This window comes from Salmo trutta, chromosome 25 (assembly GCF_901001165.1).
Source record: "Salmo trutta chromosome 25, fSalTru1.1, whole genome shotgun sequence".
NCBI classification, from domain to species: Eukaryota; Metazoa; Chordata; class Actinopteri; order Salmoniformes; family Salmonidae; genus Salmo; species Salmo trutta.
Genome location: NC_042981.1, coordinates 25,104,580 through 25,121,309, shown reverse-complemented (window position 1 = coordinate 25,121,309; position 16,730 = coordinate 25,104,580). Strand labels below are relative to the sequence as shown.

The 16,730-nt window shown below is 43.2% G+C and overlaps 1 protein-coding gene across 1 annotated transcript in view; it reads right to left on the bottom strand.

Moving 5' to 3' along the window:
• The window catches only part of LOC115161802 (estrogen receptor beta-like), a 30,368-nt gene extending 17,183 nt beyond the window's left edge, over nt 1-13,185 (bottom strand). Inside the window, exons 1-5 of the mRNA XM_029712577.1 lie at nt 12,643-13,185; nt 12,314-12,444; nt 11,939-12,055; nt 11,466-11,789; nt 5,814-5,952 (exon numbers count right to left, since the gene is read on the bottom strand). Coding sequence (XP_029568437.1) covers nt 5,814-5,952; nt 11,466-11,789; nt 11,939-12,055; nt 12,314-12,444; nt 12,643-13,139 — 1,208 coding nt within the window. The 5' untranslated portion in view covers nt 13,140-13,185. The remainder of the gene's footprint in view (nt 1-5,813; nt 5,953-11,465; nt 11,790-11,938; nt 12,056-12,313; nt 12,445-12,642) is intronic.
• Nucleotides 13,186-16,730: the final 3,545 nt, after the last annotated feature.

Here is a 16,730-nt window from a genome sequence, read left to right as displayed (position 1 = left end):
GTCTTCCCTATGGCTCTGTTGGTAGAGCATGGTGTGTGCAATGCCAGGGTTGTGGGTTCGATTCCCACGGGGGGCCAGTACAAAGACAAATTAAAATTACAAAAATTAACAAAAATTTATGAAATGTATGCATTCACTACTGTAAGTCGCTCTGGATAAAAGCGTCTGCTAAATGACAAAAATGTAAATGTAAATATGTCCACTAGCTGTGTTGAAGGCCATCTTCCACTCTTCTCCTTTGCGTATCCGAACTAGGTGGTAGGCATTCTGAAGGTCCAACTTGGAAAAGATGGTTGCCCCATGGAGAGGTTCGAGAGGAGAGGAGTGGTAGAGGGTAGCGATTCTTCACCGTGATGTCATTGAGGCCCCGGTAGTCGATACATGGACGCAGGGTCTTGTCCTCTTTTCCCACAAAGAAGAACCCTGCACCGGCAGGGGAAGCAAAAGTATGAACACTCCCAGCAGCCAGAGAGTCCTCAATGTACTCCTCCATGGCCTTGGTCTCAGAGCCAGACAGGGAATATAGCCACCCACAAGGCAGTGTTGTGCCCGGGAGGAGATCAATAGCGCAATCGTAGGGACGATGCGGAGGGAGGAGCGCAAGCCTTGCTGAACACCTCCAGGAGGTCCTGGTATTCCGCGGGAACGGCGGCGATATCCGAGGCTTTACCAGAGCTCGCAGGAGGATGTTCCGGGGCAGGCTGCGCCACCTTAAGGCAATGTGAGTGGCAGAACGGGCTCCAACCCAGGATAGAACCAGTGTTCCAGTCAATAATGGGGTTGTACCTCTGCAGCCATGAGAATAACAAAACAACATGAACATGGGGAGATTCAATAAGAAGAAGCTGTATGGACTCACTTTGATTTCCGACACGTGCAGGTTAATGGGGACCATACTATGAGTGACCCTGCCTATGGTGCGTCCGTGCATTGCTCTGGCGTCCATGGGAACAGAGAGGAGTTGTGTGGAGATACCCAGCTCTGATACCAGAGTAGCGTCCATAAAACTCTCATCAGCTCCAGAGTCAATGAGCACTCAGACAGATTTAGATGGGTCACCCCACAGCAGGATAACATGGAAGAGAGTACGAGTAATGGGAGTTAGAAAACTCCCAGTATGGCCCACCATAGTACTCTTACCTAGACGATGAGTCTGTCAACTGTTGGAGTTAAGCCTCTGGGGTTCCGGGGTTCTTCGGGGGCGAGCAAGTAGCCGTGGATGAACGAGTAGGGCCGAAAACAGACCTCTCCCTCCTGCACTCCCATAGACGTCCATCGATCCTTATTGTTAAGGCTATGTGGGAGTCAACGTCCAGGAGTAACTCCCCGAGCTGCAAGCTCATCTTTAATCTCCTCGGATAGTCCATGAAGAAAGGTATCGAACAGAGACTCCAGGTTCTAGGCACTCTCAGCAGCCAACGTGCGAAAGTCGACTGCGTAGTCTGCCACACTACGGGGTTCTCGATGTAATCAAAGTAGCTTTCAGGCCGCATCTCTCCCGGACACTAGAAAATCGAATACCTTCCTCCCCTCCGAAGGGAACGAAGAGGGCTGCAGCTCAAAGATAAAGGAGCACTGGGAAAGAAACGCCCGGCATGTTCAAGGGTCCCCAACATAGCACTCAGGAGGAGGTAAGCAGGTTTCTCGGGAAGCCGGGGCAGGCTGTACAAAATCATCACTGGCAGGGAATTACTGAGCGTCCGGGAGGTCTCCGTTGTGGCATGCTGCCTGATAGATACTACTAGAGAAATTCAGTGGACTGTCTTCAAACCCTGGTCATGGCGTCCCGACAGCGTATGGAGACCTTCCATAAGGCTCTGAAGTAGCTCCTCATGTTTTTCCAATGGTGGCTCCCTGTATGGGGACAGCGTTACAGAGCCGGTCCGAGTCTGCTGGGTCAGTCATGGCCAGTTCGTACTATAACGATACTGGGCGAGACCCAGATGCAGACACAGGAGGCAGATGGTTTGAGTCTCTGCCTGCCCCTTGTATTCTAATAAATATCAATAGGCAGGTCGAGGACAGGCAGAGGTTCATTAACCAGGTCAGAGTCTGAAAGGTACAGGGGGGCAGGTAAGCTTGAGGTCAGGGCAGGCTGAATGGTCAGGCAGGTGGGCGCAGGCAGAACAGGTCGGAACCTGGAGGGCTAGAAAACAGAGAATAGGAAAAACAGGGCCACGGAAAAACACGCTGGTAGGCTTGACAAGAGAAGATGAACAGGCAACAAACAAGCAGAGAACACAGGTATAAATACACTGGGGATAATGGGGAAGATAGGCGACACATGGAGGGGGAGTGAAGACAAGCACAAAGACAGGTGAAACAGATCAGGGTGTGACAGAATCATAAGTAAAGCTGGGGTTTTTGCAGATGCAGGAGGTTATGACTGATCAGAATGATGATATGATACGAGGTTATGATTAATACGTTGACTGTTTTATTGATGTGATAGGTAAAGACCTCTAAAGTTTCATTCGGGAGATCGTAACTCTTTAAACAACTGCTCTCGTGGTGCCCCATCCTTCCCTGTGGCTCAGTTGGTAGAGCATGGTGTTTGCAACACATGGTGTTTTCAACGCCAGGGTTGCGGGTTGGATTCCCACGGGGGGCCAGTACAGAGAGTTTTTTTTTTTTTTTTTAAATGTATAAAATGAAATGTATGCATTCACTACCGTAAGTCGCTCTGGATAAGAGCGTCTGCTAAATGACAAAAATGTAAATGTAAATCATTGTTACATGATTGATTTTAAATCGGTGTCGTAACGTTGTTTTGATTAATGTGACGACTGCTGTTCATCGAATGATTAACTATGTTATAATTACGTGATTTAACGAATCAGGTAATCATTAACTCAGTAACTTGTGGCACCATGAGAAAAGTTTGTTTTTAATGAGTTTCCGTTTCCCAAATTAACTCAAAAATATCAGAATATCAATTTTACAAGCAGTCGCTAATTAATTAATTTCCTCCACAGTCTCATCCTGAATGTTGCATAATTCGTCAATCTGCGCAAACCCAAGTCTCACTAAATCATTCCGTACCACACCAATTGAGTTATTTATTTACTAACAAGCTAAATGATAATATAAGATACATATTCACAAACACATAGTCTAGGCTATTGATTAGAACTAGTACAATGAAACAGGTCCCTAGCGGGCCAACACAATATGACACCTGTTACACAAAATGTGGATTTATAAAGAGAGAGAAAAAGGGAGTGCACGTGAAAAAAGTACACTTGGATATATTTGTAAATTATGCTTAGTTTAGCCCTAACACCTTGCCCCGAACTGCCGCTCTTATGGGTCAGAATATAATGGTGTAATTACTTGTCGAAGGTCTCCGATAGGGTGTCTCTTCTTCTCCGATGGTGGCACCTCTTTTGTTACCGGGTGTAAGTCTGATTGTCCACACAATGTCAGTGTCCTTTCTCTTAGTGGTCTGTTTCCTCACCCTCATTCTGAAAAGGGGTCTTCTCAGGGAGGCTAATGAGCGATGTATAGATGGTTCCACTGTGGGAATGAAAGCAGTATAGACACAGGATTCGTTGGAGAGAATAACCGGGTGGTCCTGTTTGAATTTGCCCTCTTAGACACAGCTACTTATCCATAGCATAGATTGTTAAGAGGTTCCTTTGTCTTCTTCAACCTCGTGTTGGGTTTTGGGGTTGCGACTACTCGGACCTTGGCTGCAGTGCGTGGTCACCTAGTCTGATATGTTAATTCTTAACTCACATGTTTTATACCCCAGGGTAGAAATGGGTGTTTCCGCCTTCATGGAAAGTTCTCTGGGCGTATGTAGTTACGAGGCAAGGCGTCAAGATTGTACTCTGATCAAGTTTAAACAACTCATTTCACAGTTCACTTTTACAAAAACATTGTCTTTGAGCTGGACATTTTCCACACAATGTGCAATATGTAAACATCATGTGCATATTCTGGAAACTCTTCAAGTTAAAATTTTTTGTTATAACGTCGTCATTTAACTTTTAATAACATAACAAAAACATTCATTCACATTCATTTTCATATTCCATCTATCGTTATTACCACCATTTTGGCTGATGGAATATATTGTCCCAAAGTCCATTTATTGCATGTTACCGTTCTGAGTTAGATTCTCCATAGGGCCCACTCACATATTACAATCCTCGACACTGAGAAGACAAAGGATTTTGTCTGCTGCCTTAATCAGGATCGGTGGGTCCCATGTGGGACAGTTGAGCTAACAAAGGCTAATGCGATTAGCATGAGGTCGTAAGTAACAAGAACATTTCCCAAGACATAGACATATCTGATATTGGCAGAAAGATTAGATTAACAAGAATTTAACTGCACTGTCCAATTTACAGTAGCTATTACAGTGAGATAATACCATGCTATTGTTTGAGGAGAGTGCACAGCTTTGAACTTGAAAAGTTATTAATAAACCAATGAGGCACATTTGGGCAGTCTTGATACAAAATGTTGAACAGAAATGAAATGCAATTGGATCAGTCTAAAACGTTGTACATACACTGCTGCCATCTAGTGGGCAAAATCTAAATAGTGCCTGGGCTGGAATAATACATGATGGCCTTTCTCTTGCATTTCAAAGATGATGGTACAAACAAATACAAAAAACGGTTGGTTATTTCTTTGTATTATCTTTTACCAGATCTAGTGTGTTATATTCTCCTACATTCCTTTCACATTTCCACAAACTTCAAAGTGTTTCCTTTCAAATGGTACCAAGAATATGCATATTCTTGCTTCAGGTCCTGAGCTACAGGCAGTTAGATTTGGGTATGTCATTTTAAGCAAAATTGGGGAAAAAAGGGTCCGATCCTAGATTTACAATGGCCGTGAGGTGTCATAAACCCCCCCACCTCTCTAGACAAGTAGTACACATACACTCCCATATAGACCAGTAGTACGCACACTCCCATATAGACAAGCGGTACACACACACTCACATATAGACAAGTAGTACACAAACTCCCATATAGACCAATAGTACGCACACTCACATATAGACAAGTGGTACGAAAGGTAAGAGAATTTGTTGGCCTTGAGGAGAATGTTCTCATCACTGAGACTAAGATGCAGTGTAATGGATTATGGAGTATGCATAATTTTTTTGTAAACATTTTATTTAACATTTATTTAACAGGCAAGTCAGTTAAGAACAAATTCTTATTTACAATGACGGCCTACACTGGCCAAACCCGGACGACGCTGGGCCAATTGTGTGCCACCTTATGGGACTCCCAATCATGGCCGGTTGTGATACAGCCTGGATCAAATACGCACACTCCCACATCCATTACATAGTCTCAGGGATGAGATCATTCTCCTCAAGGCCAATAAATCCTCTTACCTTCCGGATTGATCAGATTCACCCAACACCAGAACTACAGCTAAATAACCAACGTTCAATGCTTAACAAACCCCAATGTTAAAGTTTTTTGGGCTACAACACAAATATATAATTCTGACAAACAAAGTGGGATGTGTGTGATTTAGATACATAAACCTTTGTTCACTGACAATTCAAAAGGTGCTTTGTCAGCAGTCAGAGTTTGATATGGCCAAAACTCAAAGTCAAACAAAATCCAAGAACCTAAAAAAAAAAAATCAGTAGGAATGTAAAAATACAAGGACTGTATTTTTGAAGCAAACATTGATATCGGTATTATTATATTTTCAGATAGCTCATAGATTTATGGGACGTCAACCTCTCAGCAATTTATAGAGCGAACACACTATAACCAACATCATTCTTATCTTATTCTTACTGGAGCTTAGTTGTGAAATTCAGGCAGTTGTACCTGTTGAGCTTTAGGTCTGCTGAGAAGATGAGTTTCCCAGGATGGTCGACAGACCTCCACATCAGACCAAGCATCAGCACCTCCAGCCAGCAACTCTCCAACAGGTGCACCTGGTCAGTCAGACTCAGCTCTACAAAGCCTGTAGCACACACATACAGATGAAAAGAAAGTGGAGGAAGTTAGTGCTCATTGTATTCTGAAGGGAGAAAAATGGGGGAGGGTCATGCTTTATCAATTTCAGTCAAGGGGAGGGTTTAGTATTTTTAAACCTAGTCTAGGGGAGGGTCATGTAATCTGTAATTGATTAAATTTCAATATTTCTCAGTATTTTAGAATTAGTTGCTTATTATGATATATATTTAAAGTACCAGTCAAAAGTTTGGACACACCTACTCAGTCAAGGATTTGTCTTTATTTTTACTATTTTTCTACAGTGTAGAATAATAGTGAAGACATCAAAACTATGAAATAACACATGTGGAATAATGTAGTAACCAACAAAGTGTTAAACAAATAAAAAATATATTTTATATTTGAAATTCTTCAAAGTAGCCACCCTTTGCCTTGATGACAGCTTTGCACACTCTTGGCATTCTCTCAACCAGCTTCACCAACAGTCTTGAAGGAGTTCCCATATATGCTGAGCACTTGTTGCCTGCTTTTCCTTCACTCTGCAGTCCAACTCAACCCAAACCATCTCAATTGGGTTGAGGTCAGGTGATTGTGGAGGCCAGGTCATCTGATGCAACACTCCATTACTCTCCTTCTTGCTCAAATAGCCCTTACACAGCGTGGATGTGTGTTTTGGGTCATCGTCCTGCTGAAAAAGAAATTACAGTCCCACTAAGCGCAAACCAGATGGGATGGCGCAACGCTGCAGAATGCAGTGGTAGCCATGCTGGTTAACTTCTATAGGCTAGGTGGGACGCTAGTGTCCCACCTTCCGTGACACAGCCAGTGAAATATCAGGGCGGCAAATTCAAAAACAACAAAATGTCAAAATTAAACTTTCTCAAACATACAACTATTTTACACCATTTTAAAGATAAACTTCTCGTTAATCTAACCACATTGTCCGATTTCAAAAAGGCTTTACAGCGAAAGCAAAACATTAGATTATGTTAGGAGAGTACATAGATGAAAATAATCACACAGCTATTTTCCAAGCAAGGACATGTGTCAATAAAACCCAAAACACAGCTAAATGAAGCACTAACCTTTGACGATCTTAATCAGATGACACTCCTAGGACATTATGTTACACAATACATGTATGTTTTGTTCGATAAAGTTCATATTTATATCCAAAAACAGCATTTTACATTGGCGCGTGATGTTCAGAAAATGTATTCCCACCAAAACGTCCAGTGAATGTGCACATCAATTTACAAAAATACTCATCATAAACGTTGACAAAATATATAACAATTATTTAAAGAATTATAGATAGACTACCCCTGGATGCAACCGCTGTGTCAGATTTTAAAATAGCTTTACGGAGAAAGCACATTTTTCAGTATTCTGAGTACATAGCTCAGCCATCACGGTGAGCTATTCAGACACCCGCCAAGTTCGGGGTCACCTAAACTCAGAATTAGTATTATAAATATTCTCTTACCTTTGCTGATCTTCGTCAGAATGCACTCCCAGGACTGCTACTTCCACAAGAAATGTTGTTTTTGTTCCAAATAATCCATATTTATGTACAAATACCTCCGTTTTGTTCGTGCGTACAGATCACTTATCCAAAGGCATAACGCACGAGCGCGGAATGAGAGACGAAAAGTCAAAATGTTCCATTACCGTACTTAGAAGCATGTCAAACGCTGTTTAAAATCAATCTTTATGGTATTTTTTACGTAAAATTGCGATAATATTCCAACCGGACAATAGCATATTCATTCAAGAAGAAAAAGAAGGAACGGCATGCTCGCGTGACCGCGCATATACAATACCTTTGTTGCCAGGCAGACCACTCAGTAACTGAGCTCCTATACTCTGCCCAGTGACAGGAGATGGCTCAAACCACTTTCTGAAGGCTTTAGACAGCCAATGGAAACCTTAGGAAGTGCAACGTCACCCCACAGACACTGTAGCTTTGATAGAGAATCAAAAGAAGAACTACAATTCTCAGACTTTTCACTTCCTGCTTGGATTTTTGTCAGGTTTTTGCCTGCCATATGAGTTCTGTTATACTCACAGACACCATTCAAACAGTTTTAGAAACTTCAGAGGGTTTTCTATCCAAATTAGCTTATTCTGTAATATCTTGAGTTTCCCCTTCAGAAACATATAAGACCCCTAACCAGGAAGTACTAGTGTAGTCAAAATGGCATTGAATGAGAGCAGTGGCTAGCACTGTCATGGAATCCTTATCAAGCAGCTTGGACTTTCTAGCCAAAAACATAGTCTTGGCATTATCCTTCCCTAGCACTTTAGTGGCCATGCTCACACCTATCAAGCTTCCATCAAGGATGCATCCCAGCTAGCTAACAGAGGTTTTAGTAGTCAGCACCTCACCCCCTAACTCCACTCTGATTTCAGAGGACCTACACAATTTAGGTCTGGACCTAAAAATAATTGCCTCAGTTTTACCAAAGTGCAGAGATGCACTATATATACACAAAGTATGTGGACCTCCCTTCAAATTGGTGGATTCGGCTATTTCAGCCACACCCGTTGCTGACAGGTGTATAAAATCGAGCACACAGCCATGCAGTCTCCATAGACAAACACTGGCAGTAGAATGGCCTTACTGAAGAACTCAGTGATTTTCAACATGCCACTGTCATAGGATTCCACTTTTCCAGCAAGTCAGTCCATCAAATTTCTGCCCTGCTAGAACTGCCCCGGTCAGCTGTAAGTGCTGTTATTGTGAAGCGGAAACTTCTAGGAGCCGCAAGAGTGGTAGACCACACAAGCTCACAGAACGGGTCCGCAGAGTGCTAAAGTGTGTAGCGCGTTAAAAAAATTCTGTCCTCAGTTGCAACACTTACTACTGAGTTCCAAACTGCCTCTGGAAGCAACGTCAGCACAAGAACTGTTCGTTGGGAGCTTCCATGGCCGAGCAGTCGCACATGCCTAAGATCACCATGCACAATGCCAAGCATCAGCTGGAGTGATGTAAAGCTCGCCACCATTGGACTCTGGAGCAGCTTCACCATCTGGCAGTCCAACAGTCGAATCTGGTGTTGGCAGATGACAGGAGAACGCTTCCTGCACGAATGCATAGTGCCAACTGTAAAGTTCGGTGGGAGAGGAATAATGGTCTTGGGCTGTTTTTCATGGTTCGGGCTAGGCCCCTTAGTTCCAGCGAAGGGAAATCTTAACGCCACAGCATGGCAACAGTTTGAGGGAGGCCCTTTCCTGTTTCAGCATGACAATACCCACATGTAAAAAGCAAAGTCCATACAGAAATGGTTTGTCGAAATTGGTGTGGAAGAACTTGACTGGCCTGCACAGAGCCCTGACCTCAACCCCATCAAACACCTTGGGATGAATTGGAACGCCGACTGCGAGCCAGGCCTAATCGCCCAACATCAGTGCCCTCACTAATGTTTGTGAGGTCGGGCACTGATGGGGAGGCAAGTCCCCGCAGCAATGTTCCAACATCTAGTGGAAAGACTTCCCAGAAAATAGGAGGCTGTTATAGCAGCAAAGGGGGGACCAACTCCATATTAAACGCCCATGATCTTGAAATGAGCTGTTCGACAAGCAGGTGTCCACATATTTTTGGTCATTTAGTGTAGCTTATTATCGCCAAGCCATTTGATAATGTTAGTAAGTTCCTCTGTCCAGTGTCTGTGTTCTTTTGCCCTGGTTAATTTTTTCTTTTTATTGGCCAGTCTGAGATAGGGCTTTTTCTTTGCAACTCTGCCTAGAAGGCCAGCATCCCGGAGTCATCTCTTCACTGTTGACGTTGAGACTCCACCTACAATAGTCATTTACAACATTAACAATGTCTACACTGTATTTCTGATCAATTTGATGTTATTTTAATGGACAAAAAATTGCCTTTTCTTTCAAAAACAAGAACATTTCTAAGTGACCTCAAACTTTTGAACGGTGGTGTATTGTCCTGCAAATAACAGGGTTAGTAATATATCTGTGAGAATATCCAAGGGACTTTTTTATCATTCTAAATGAATAATAATCGCTTTGTTTTAAAAATAACAGTATTTTGGAGATGATTTTGTTTTTAAATAACGTAAAATTATAGAGAAAAAGGCCATTCTTGAACATGGGGTAAGACATTGTTACTAATTTGTAAATTAAGCCAGTTGGTCATTTAGAATTATATTTGATTTTTAATATTACAATATTTTAACAGGGACAGTTTTGTTGCAAACAAGACACACTCATTTGGCATTGGAGAAATATGATAAAATGAACACATAGGCCAATCTCTCTGTCCGTTCTTAGCCTGTAATTTCGGTAATTTGTGTGGTATTAAAAATTGATTCAACTAATATCTAAAATGACATAGAATTACATCTAATTTTAATAAAAGGCCATTTTTACTTGGACCTGCAAATATGATGATTGAATCATGCAATGCTTTAACTATGAAGGAGATCTTTACACCCCTACTCTTGTCCATAGTGGTCTGCGAACCCACAACCTTCTGGCACGCAGCACTGTGTGCTATCCTGCGTTGCCATGTAATGCTTACAGGACAAAGGCTCTGGTCTGTCCAAGAAGTGAGGGTAAACGATAGACATGTTCTCTGCTATCCACTTTGTTTTAAAAATTATTTTGGGTATATGGGAGGGTCACTTGTTTGTTTTTTCAAGTGTTCAGGGAGGGTTTAGGTAAAATATATTTTGCTGAAGGGAGGGCCATCCATTTTCATTTTAGAGAGTTCCAATTTTATCCATGTAACCCTTATTATAAACAACGTTCACTCCCTAAGGGCCCCTGCATTTAAAGGGACTAATAAAGGACAGATGAAATGCATAGTAAAGCCCTGACAGACTAGGAACACCATAAAGCGCACAACAGTCTTAGCTGGACAAGTACTGAAGGATGGATATTGGAACAAAGCCAAATGCTGAAGAACCTTGCATTAATTAAACTGCGGTGCTCACTGGAGCAAATCCACAATACACAGCTAGTCTATAGAGTTTTCGTTCTTCTTTATAACTGACAATACAAGCTCATTTTCACATCTCCTTATTTCACCAAACCCCCAAAGCCCCATTTCAGACAAAAGAGTGTGTGAACTCAGACCCATCTCCCCTGAGAGGACACCTGCTGGGCTCATTTCTACAACCATGAGTGAGGGGAGAAATATGCTCTGTAGCAGGGTAGAGTGGAGAGGATGAGTAACCCCTTCATAGCCTGTATGATTTCCTGTCCCTCGGGACTACACAGCTGTGTGGCTGGCTGCAGTACGTGGGGTAATGAGAAGGCTAAGGGCCAACTACTACAGAACTGATCACAGTTAGTAGATATAGAAGTAGGGTGTGAAGGGTATACAGCCAGCCAGGTAGTCTTTCTTTCTTGAGACATACCTACTGCATCTCACATATAAACCTGGGGCATCAACCAAACCTTGAACATGTTCTGCACGCAAGCTGACACACACACACAAACACACACACAAACACACACACAAACACACACACACACACACACACAAAGGTGTCTCACCAGGGATCTTTTTGGCCCAGCTGTTCATGAGGAACAGCTCCTTGTTGGCCAGTTTGGTGAGTGACATCATCATGCTGGAATCAGTGAAGGGCCTCTTTACGTCCTCCATCAGGTAGATCTCTGGCGGCTCCACATTCATGATGCAGGATATCAGCTGTTCAGGGGTCAGGGATGAGTGGTGCAACTCCAGCCGGGGGAGGGAGCCCCCCTCCAGATTCCTCTGGGCCCTGGCACCGACCCCCACCAGCCCGCCTGGTGATGCCTGCCCATGAGGTACACGCCTGTGCCTCGCCCCCCTGTAACTGTAGCGCTTTGGCCTCATACCTGAACAACAGCACAGACAAACAACTGATGGATTTCACTCCTACAGATACTTCTACAAGCTCACAGGCTCACAGCTCACACGTTTGACTACATACGGTTGGGTTTCACAACCCAGCTAGTGAGAGTAGATAAGGACGATGGCTGCCTACCACACTTCTTCATGCCCACTTCATAACACTTGCGTAGGCGGCAGGACTTGCATCTTTTACGGAGGTTCTTGTCGATAGTGCACTGGTTAGTCCTTGGACAAATGTAGTCATTGTGCCCTAGAAAAGATAGAGCTTGACATTGGGAGATATTACATGAATTGTATACATCACATCTGATCGACCTACAATGAACCGTATTACTACATAATAGACTGCAGATAATCCTTGGAGACCTATAGTACAGTAGGTAAAAAGAGGATATAATGAGGTCTCAGCAGAGAACACAGTGATTAGACTCTGCAGTGGACACCATGACCCCAGTCCCCAGGGCAGAGACACTGTAATGACACCACACAGCTCCCCTGTTGGTCCTACCTCGGATGCTCCTCTTGAAGAAGGCCTTGCAGCCCTCACAAGAACACACGCTGTAATGGTAGCCCGAAGCATGGTCATTACATATGGCACAGAGTTTCTTCCCCGGAAGCTTGGTAGGGTGGAGGAGAGGGCTATGAGAAGGAACATCAATCACACTGTTTAACACACAAACTCCAAAATAGGAGCCTATGTTTTGCTAAGAGGCTGTCTCCTTTTGTTTACCCATCTGAGATGTTACAGGAGACAAGCAAAGGTCAAATAAGACAGGTGTAAAGATTGAAAGATACAAACGGGTGTGTCAGTGTCAGATGCTGGAAGACAGTAGCTACCTGCTGGGGGTGAGGTTGAGGTTGTGGGGTTTAGGCTCTACAAAGGGGGCGTGGTGGTTGGGATTGCTGTACACCAAGGGTTGGGGACAGTGCTGGATCAGCGAGGGCATGTTGTGCTGGCCATGGTCATGGGGGGGACAGAAGAGAGGGAGACTGAGTGGGGGACATGGAGAGGGGCTGTCGGAGATGGTTGGTCTGCTGTAGCCCAGCGTAGAGTGGTTGTAGAAGGCTAGAGAGCTGTAATCATGGCTGCTGCCTGTGTGGGAAGAGGGGATGCAGTGGCTGGAGCTCTCCATGCCACTGAGGGGGCTGTAAATGGTGGGCAGGAGTCCAGGGGCCTTGATGGAGCCCACCTTCTGGACCTGGAGCAGGGGAGAAGTGTCAGTCCCACTCCCAGGGAAACAGGCCATGCTGGGGCTAACGTTGGGCTGAAGTTGTGGCTGCTGCTGCTGATGTCTATTGCATAGCTCACTGGACCCAGTCAGAGAGAAGTCCATCTGCAGTATGGAGGGAGGGGTGGAGAGTGGGATAGAGAGCGGGATAGAGAAAATGGATATGGAGTCACACTCAAATACCACATAGATATTCTCAAGTGCACACCAAGTCACTCAATGATAATGTGATCTTCACTCATCCTCCTCAACAAAAACTATTTGATCATTATTTGAATTAATTTAAGGAGTCCCTTAGGAGTCATGGTGACGAAGAAAAAAAAACCAGCCAGGCAAAAGAGTTCCCTCTGTTTTTTTTATTTGTTCCCTCTGTTTTTTGTTTTTATTAATACCCTGAATATTTATTTCCCTAAACATATTAATTAATTCCCTCACTTTATTAATTTGTCCCCTAAATGTTATAATCCTTGGAATCAGCGAGATTGTCCATACGTTCCATCTCCCTCTGCACCCAGAAGGCCTTCCCAAGAAACATGCTGTGTGTATGTGTGTGTATTGTGTGTGTGTGTGTGTGTGTGTGTGTGTGTGTGTGTGTGTGTGTGACTGACTCAGCTGTGCTAGCTTAATAGATTTTTGCTCTGTTCAATATGTTCAGCTGGATACTAAAAGCCAGGCTATGATAGGTAGCTAACACATTTTTGATAGCTAGCTAGCTAGCTGGCTAGAGTCTGCCCCTTTCTATCCCCTGGAGTATAGCACAGCTAAGATAGATCAGAGCCAGATGGAATTCATGCCTAGTGTATGGAAGATAAAGCATCATTGCACCGACGCCTCCTGGAAATTATGCACAATACATTTGCTTGCCGTTCCTTTCTGCCTCTGATGAGTGACATGCAAAATCGTAAAGAATCATAAACACATACAGGCGGTTGGCTGGTGCCTTTACTTACTGGACGCAGGTTATGGCCCTAACTTTATGCATGTGGGGTAAAACACTGGGTCACATGGATGAGAAGCACGCAAAATGTCCATGTTGCATGAATCCGAGTTTGCACAAAGTCTATAGGCCTACTTATATTTAATAATAGAACATGTTCAATACTCATATATAAATAATATAACTAGGTGCAACATAAGGAGTTTTTATGCAGGTATTCAGTTTTTACATGTACTATAGGTAAAATACTGTATTATTAGGCTGGGACAAACAGGCCATCAGCACGTTAATCAGGGTCAAAGTGAATAACACAGCTACCAACAGCACAGGTAGAGGACAGCACAGCCAGGGCCGCCGGAAAACGTGGCGAGGAAGCAATTTTCCTTAGCACTTTTCAATCAGGTATGGCAGCAACACAACACTTTTGCTTTAGTTGAATAAAATATATCGATGTAAAGTGTTAAAAGAGGGACAAAGTGCTGTTTTTCTTAGACCCATTCACTTCTTCACATCAGAGTGCTGCGGCAGGCTCTTTGTGTGTCTTGAACAAATCAGATTCACGAAAATCGCATGTTGCGCGGACCGATGCAACGCACAAATATAAAGGCGCACTACACTTTCATCTGGTATTTATTAGCAAGCGTTATAACACACCCCTCGCAGACACAAGCAAAAACTCTTACATAAATGTAGCAGTTTATAGGCCTACACCTAAACATTAGCGATCTGACATGTTGTATTGCATGGAAGCGAGACTATTTTTCAGTCTGATCAACTGTAGGCTACTAACAGCAGCAGCTGCATAGTCTAGCCTACTATGCGCCCTGTCTCTCTGGCCAGGGTACATGAAGCCGTAATGTTTTGTATTTATAGCCCATTTGTTTGGGCTATCTAGCTGACATAGACTGTGAGTAAATGTTCTATTAGGCCTACAGTTCAGTAAGACAGGACTATATGCAAAAAGGCTTTCTCTTTGTCTGTGTATAGGAAACCCCCCTAGTCCTTCTTTAAAATATAATTACAATATAATTAATATGAAGTGCAAGGTTGCGGCAGTCTGACTGCGTTTTCGTCCTACCGAAGGCCAAAAGTTTCTCCAGTAGTTTTTTTAAAACCCTGTGACCTGATTAGAAAAACTCTGGTCCCATCATAGCCATTATGAAAGGGGAATGGAAACACTTCAGGAAGTAAAGCTGAGCAAAGAGATGTATTCAATCCACTAATACTAAACATGTAACACAGAAACATCTACTGTATATAGGGCTTGCAGATGACGTACGATGCCTCCTGGCGGCCATGTTGGAAGACCACCACATTAATTCTTCCGACAACAACAGCTAAGTGGCTGTAAGTCCTGCTGTTTTTTGATAAAGAGCAAATACAGTTGATGTCGGAAGTTTACATACACTTAGATTGGAGTCATTAAAAGTTGTTTTTCAACAAGTCCACAAATTTCTTGTTAGCAAACTATACTTTTGGCAAGTCGGTTAGGACATCTACTTTGTGCATGTGTCATGACGTTCGCCTCTTTGAGTACAGGGAGGACAGTTGACCCCCTCCCCTTTGTACCATCCCCCAACCTACCTCCCCCCCACCCAGGCCCTGTGTGAAGGGGTGGTAAAATTCCAGAGGAGAATCTCTTGCCACATGGTTCATAGAGAGACACAGGAAATTCTTCCAACTCACAGAATTGGGGAACCAAATGACATTTATGTTCTGGAGAAGGTATGAAAGATTGGTGAAGAATCCAGCTACGAACTGGTCCGCTTGGTACAATTTTGTGATACTCAGAAGAGACAATATAGCCATATTACCATAAAACTGTTTATATAATAGCCTCCGCTATGAGACTTGCATCCAAATGGTTGTATAGAATGTATTAATAAGGATAAAGCTATTTGTGATACATTGAGATGCTGTGTACTGATGTTAATGTGATAGAATGTATTTATGTTCAAAAATTAAATCAGTCATCGGCACGCCCCCCCAGGGACACAGACAGGACCAGGCGTCATGTGACAAGCCTGTTCTATGTTCACTATAAAACCCCACCCTGATTTACTTTCTTGAGACCAGGCCTCCACTCCATTGCGAGTTGGCCAATAGGTTTGACCATACAATTCCTCTACTGAAAGTGAACTACACCACGTGGTTAACTTTTAGGCCATTCGATACCGACAGAATAAGAGCAAGTCTTTGATATTAATTATTAGTCTGCAGCTAAGTAAATTATATCATTGAACGCGAAGACCAACGAAACATCCATTCTATGACAACATTAATGAATGTTGCTTTGAAAGATCCATTCTAACCGAGAGAGAGAGAGAGAGAGAGAACGCGGACAAAACTCTCCAACAGAACGACGCTCCAACAACGATCCCGACGACACACTGAGCGTAAATATATATTGATTGCAATTGTTCCCGAATGAGTGAGCGTTCATGTGCAAAGGATTAGCATATCAATTGTTAATATTAATGAACTCTGTGTGCCTTCTCAGCTGCCCTTTATGACCCATTGGTAACAAGACACCAGCCATGCCTGTTTAGCCCACTAGGGCACATTACTCTCCCAATTCTTTGTGACGATAATTACTGTTTGTATGCTTTCTGTGAATTACTTAGTTTAGTAAATAAATGATTTTAAGACAATTGATGTATGGATGATTTAGTAAAGACTGGGTTCGTGCAGATACAACAATTTACGACGTTTGGAATGAGACTGGACGCGAGGTAAAATACCATTTAAACCAGAAGATA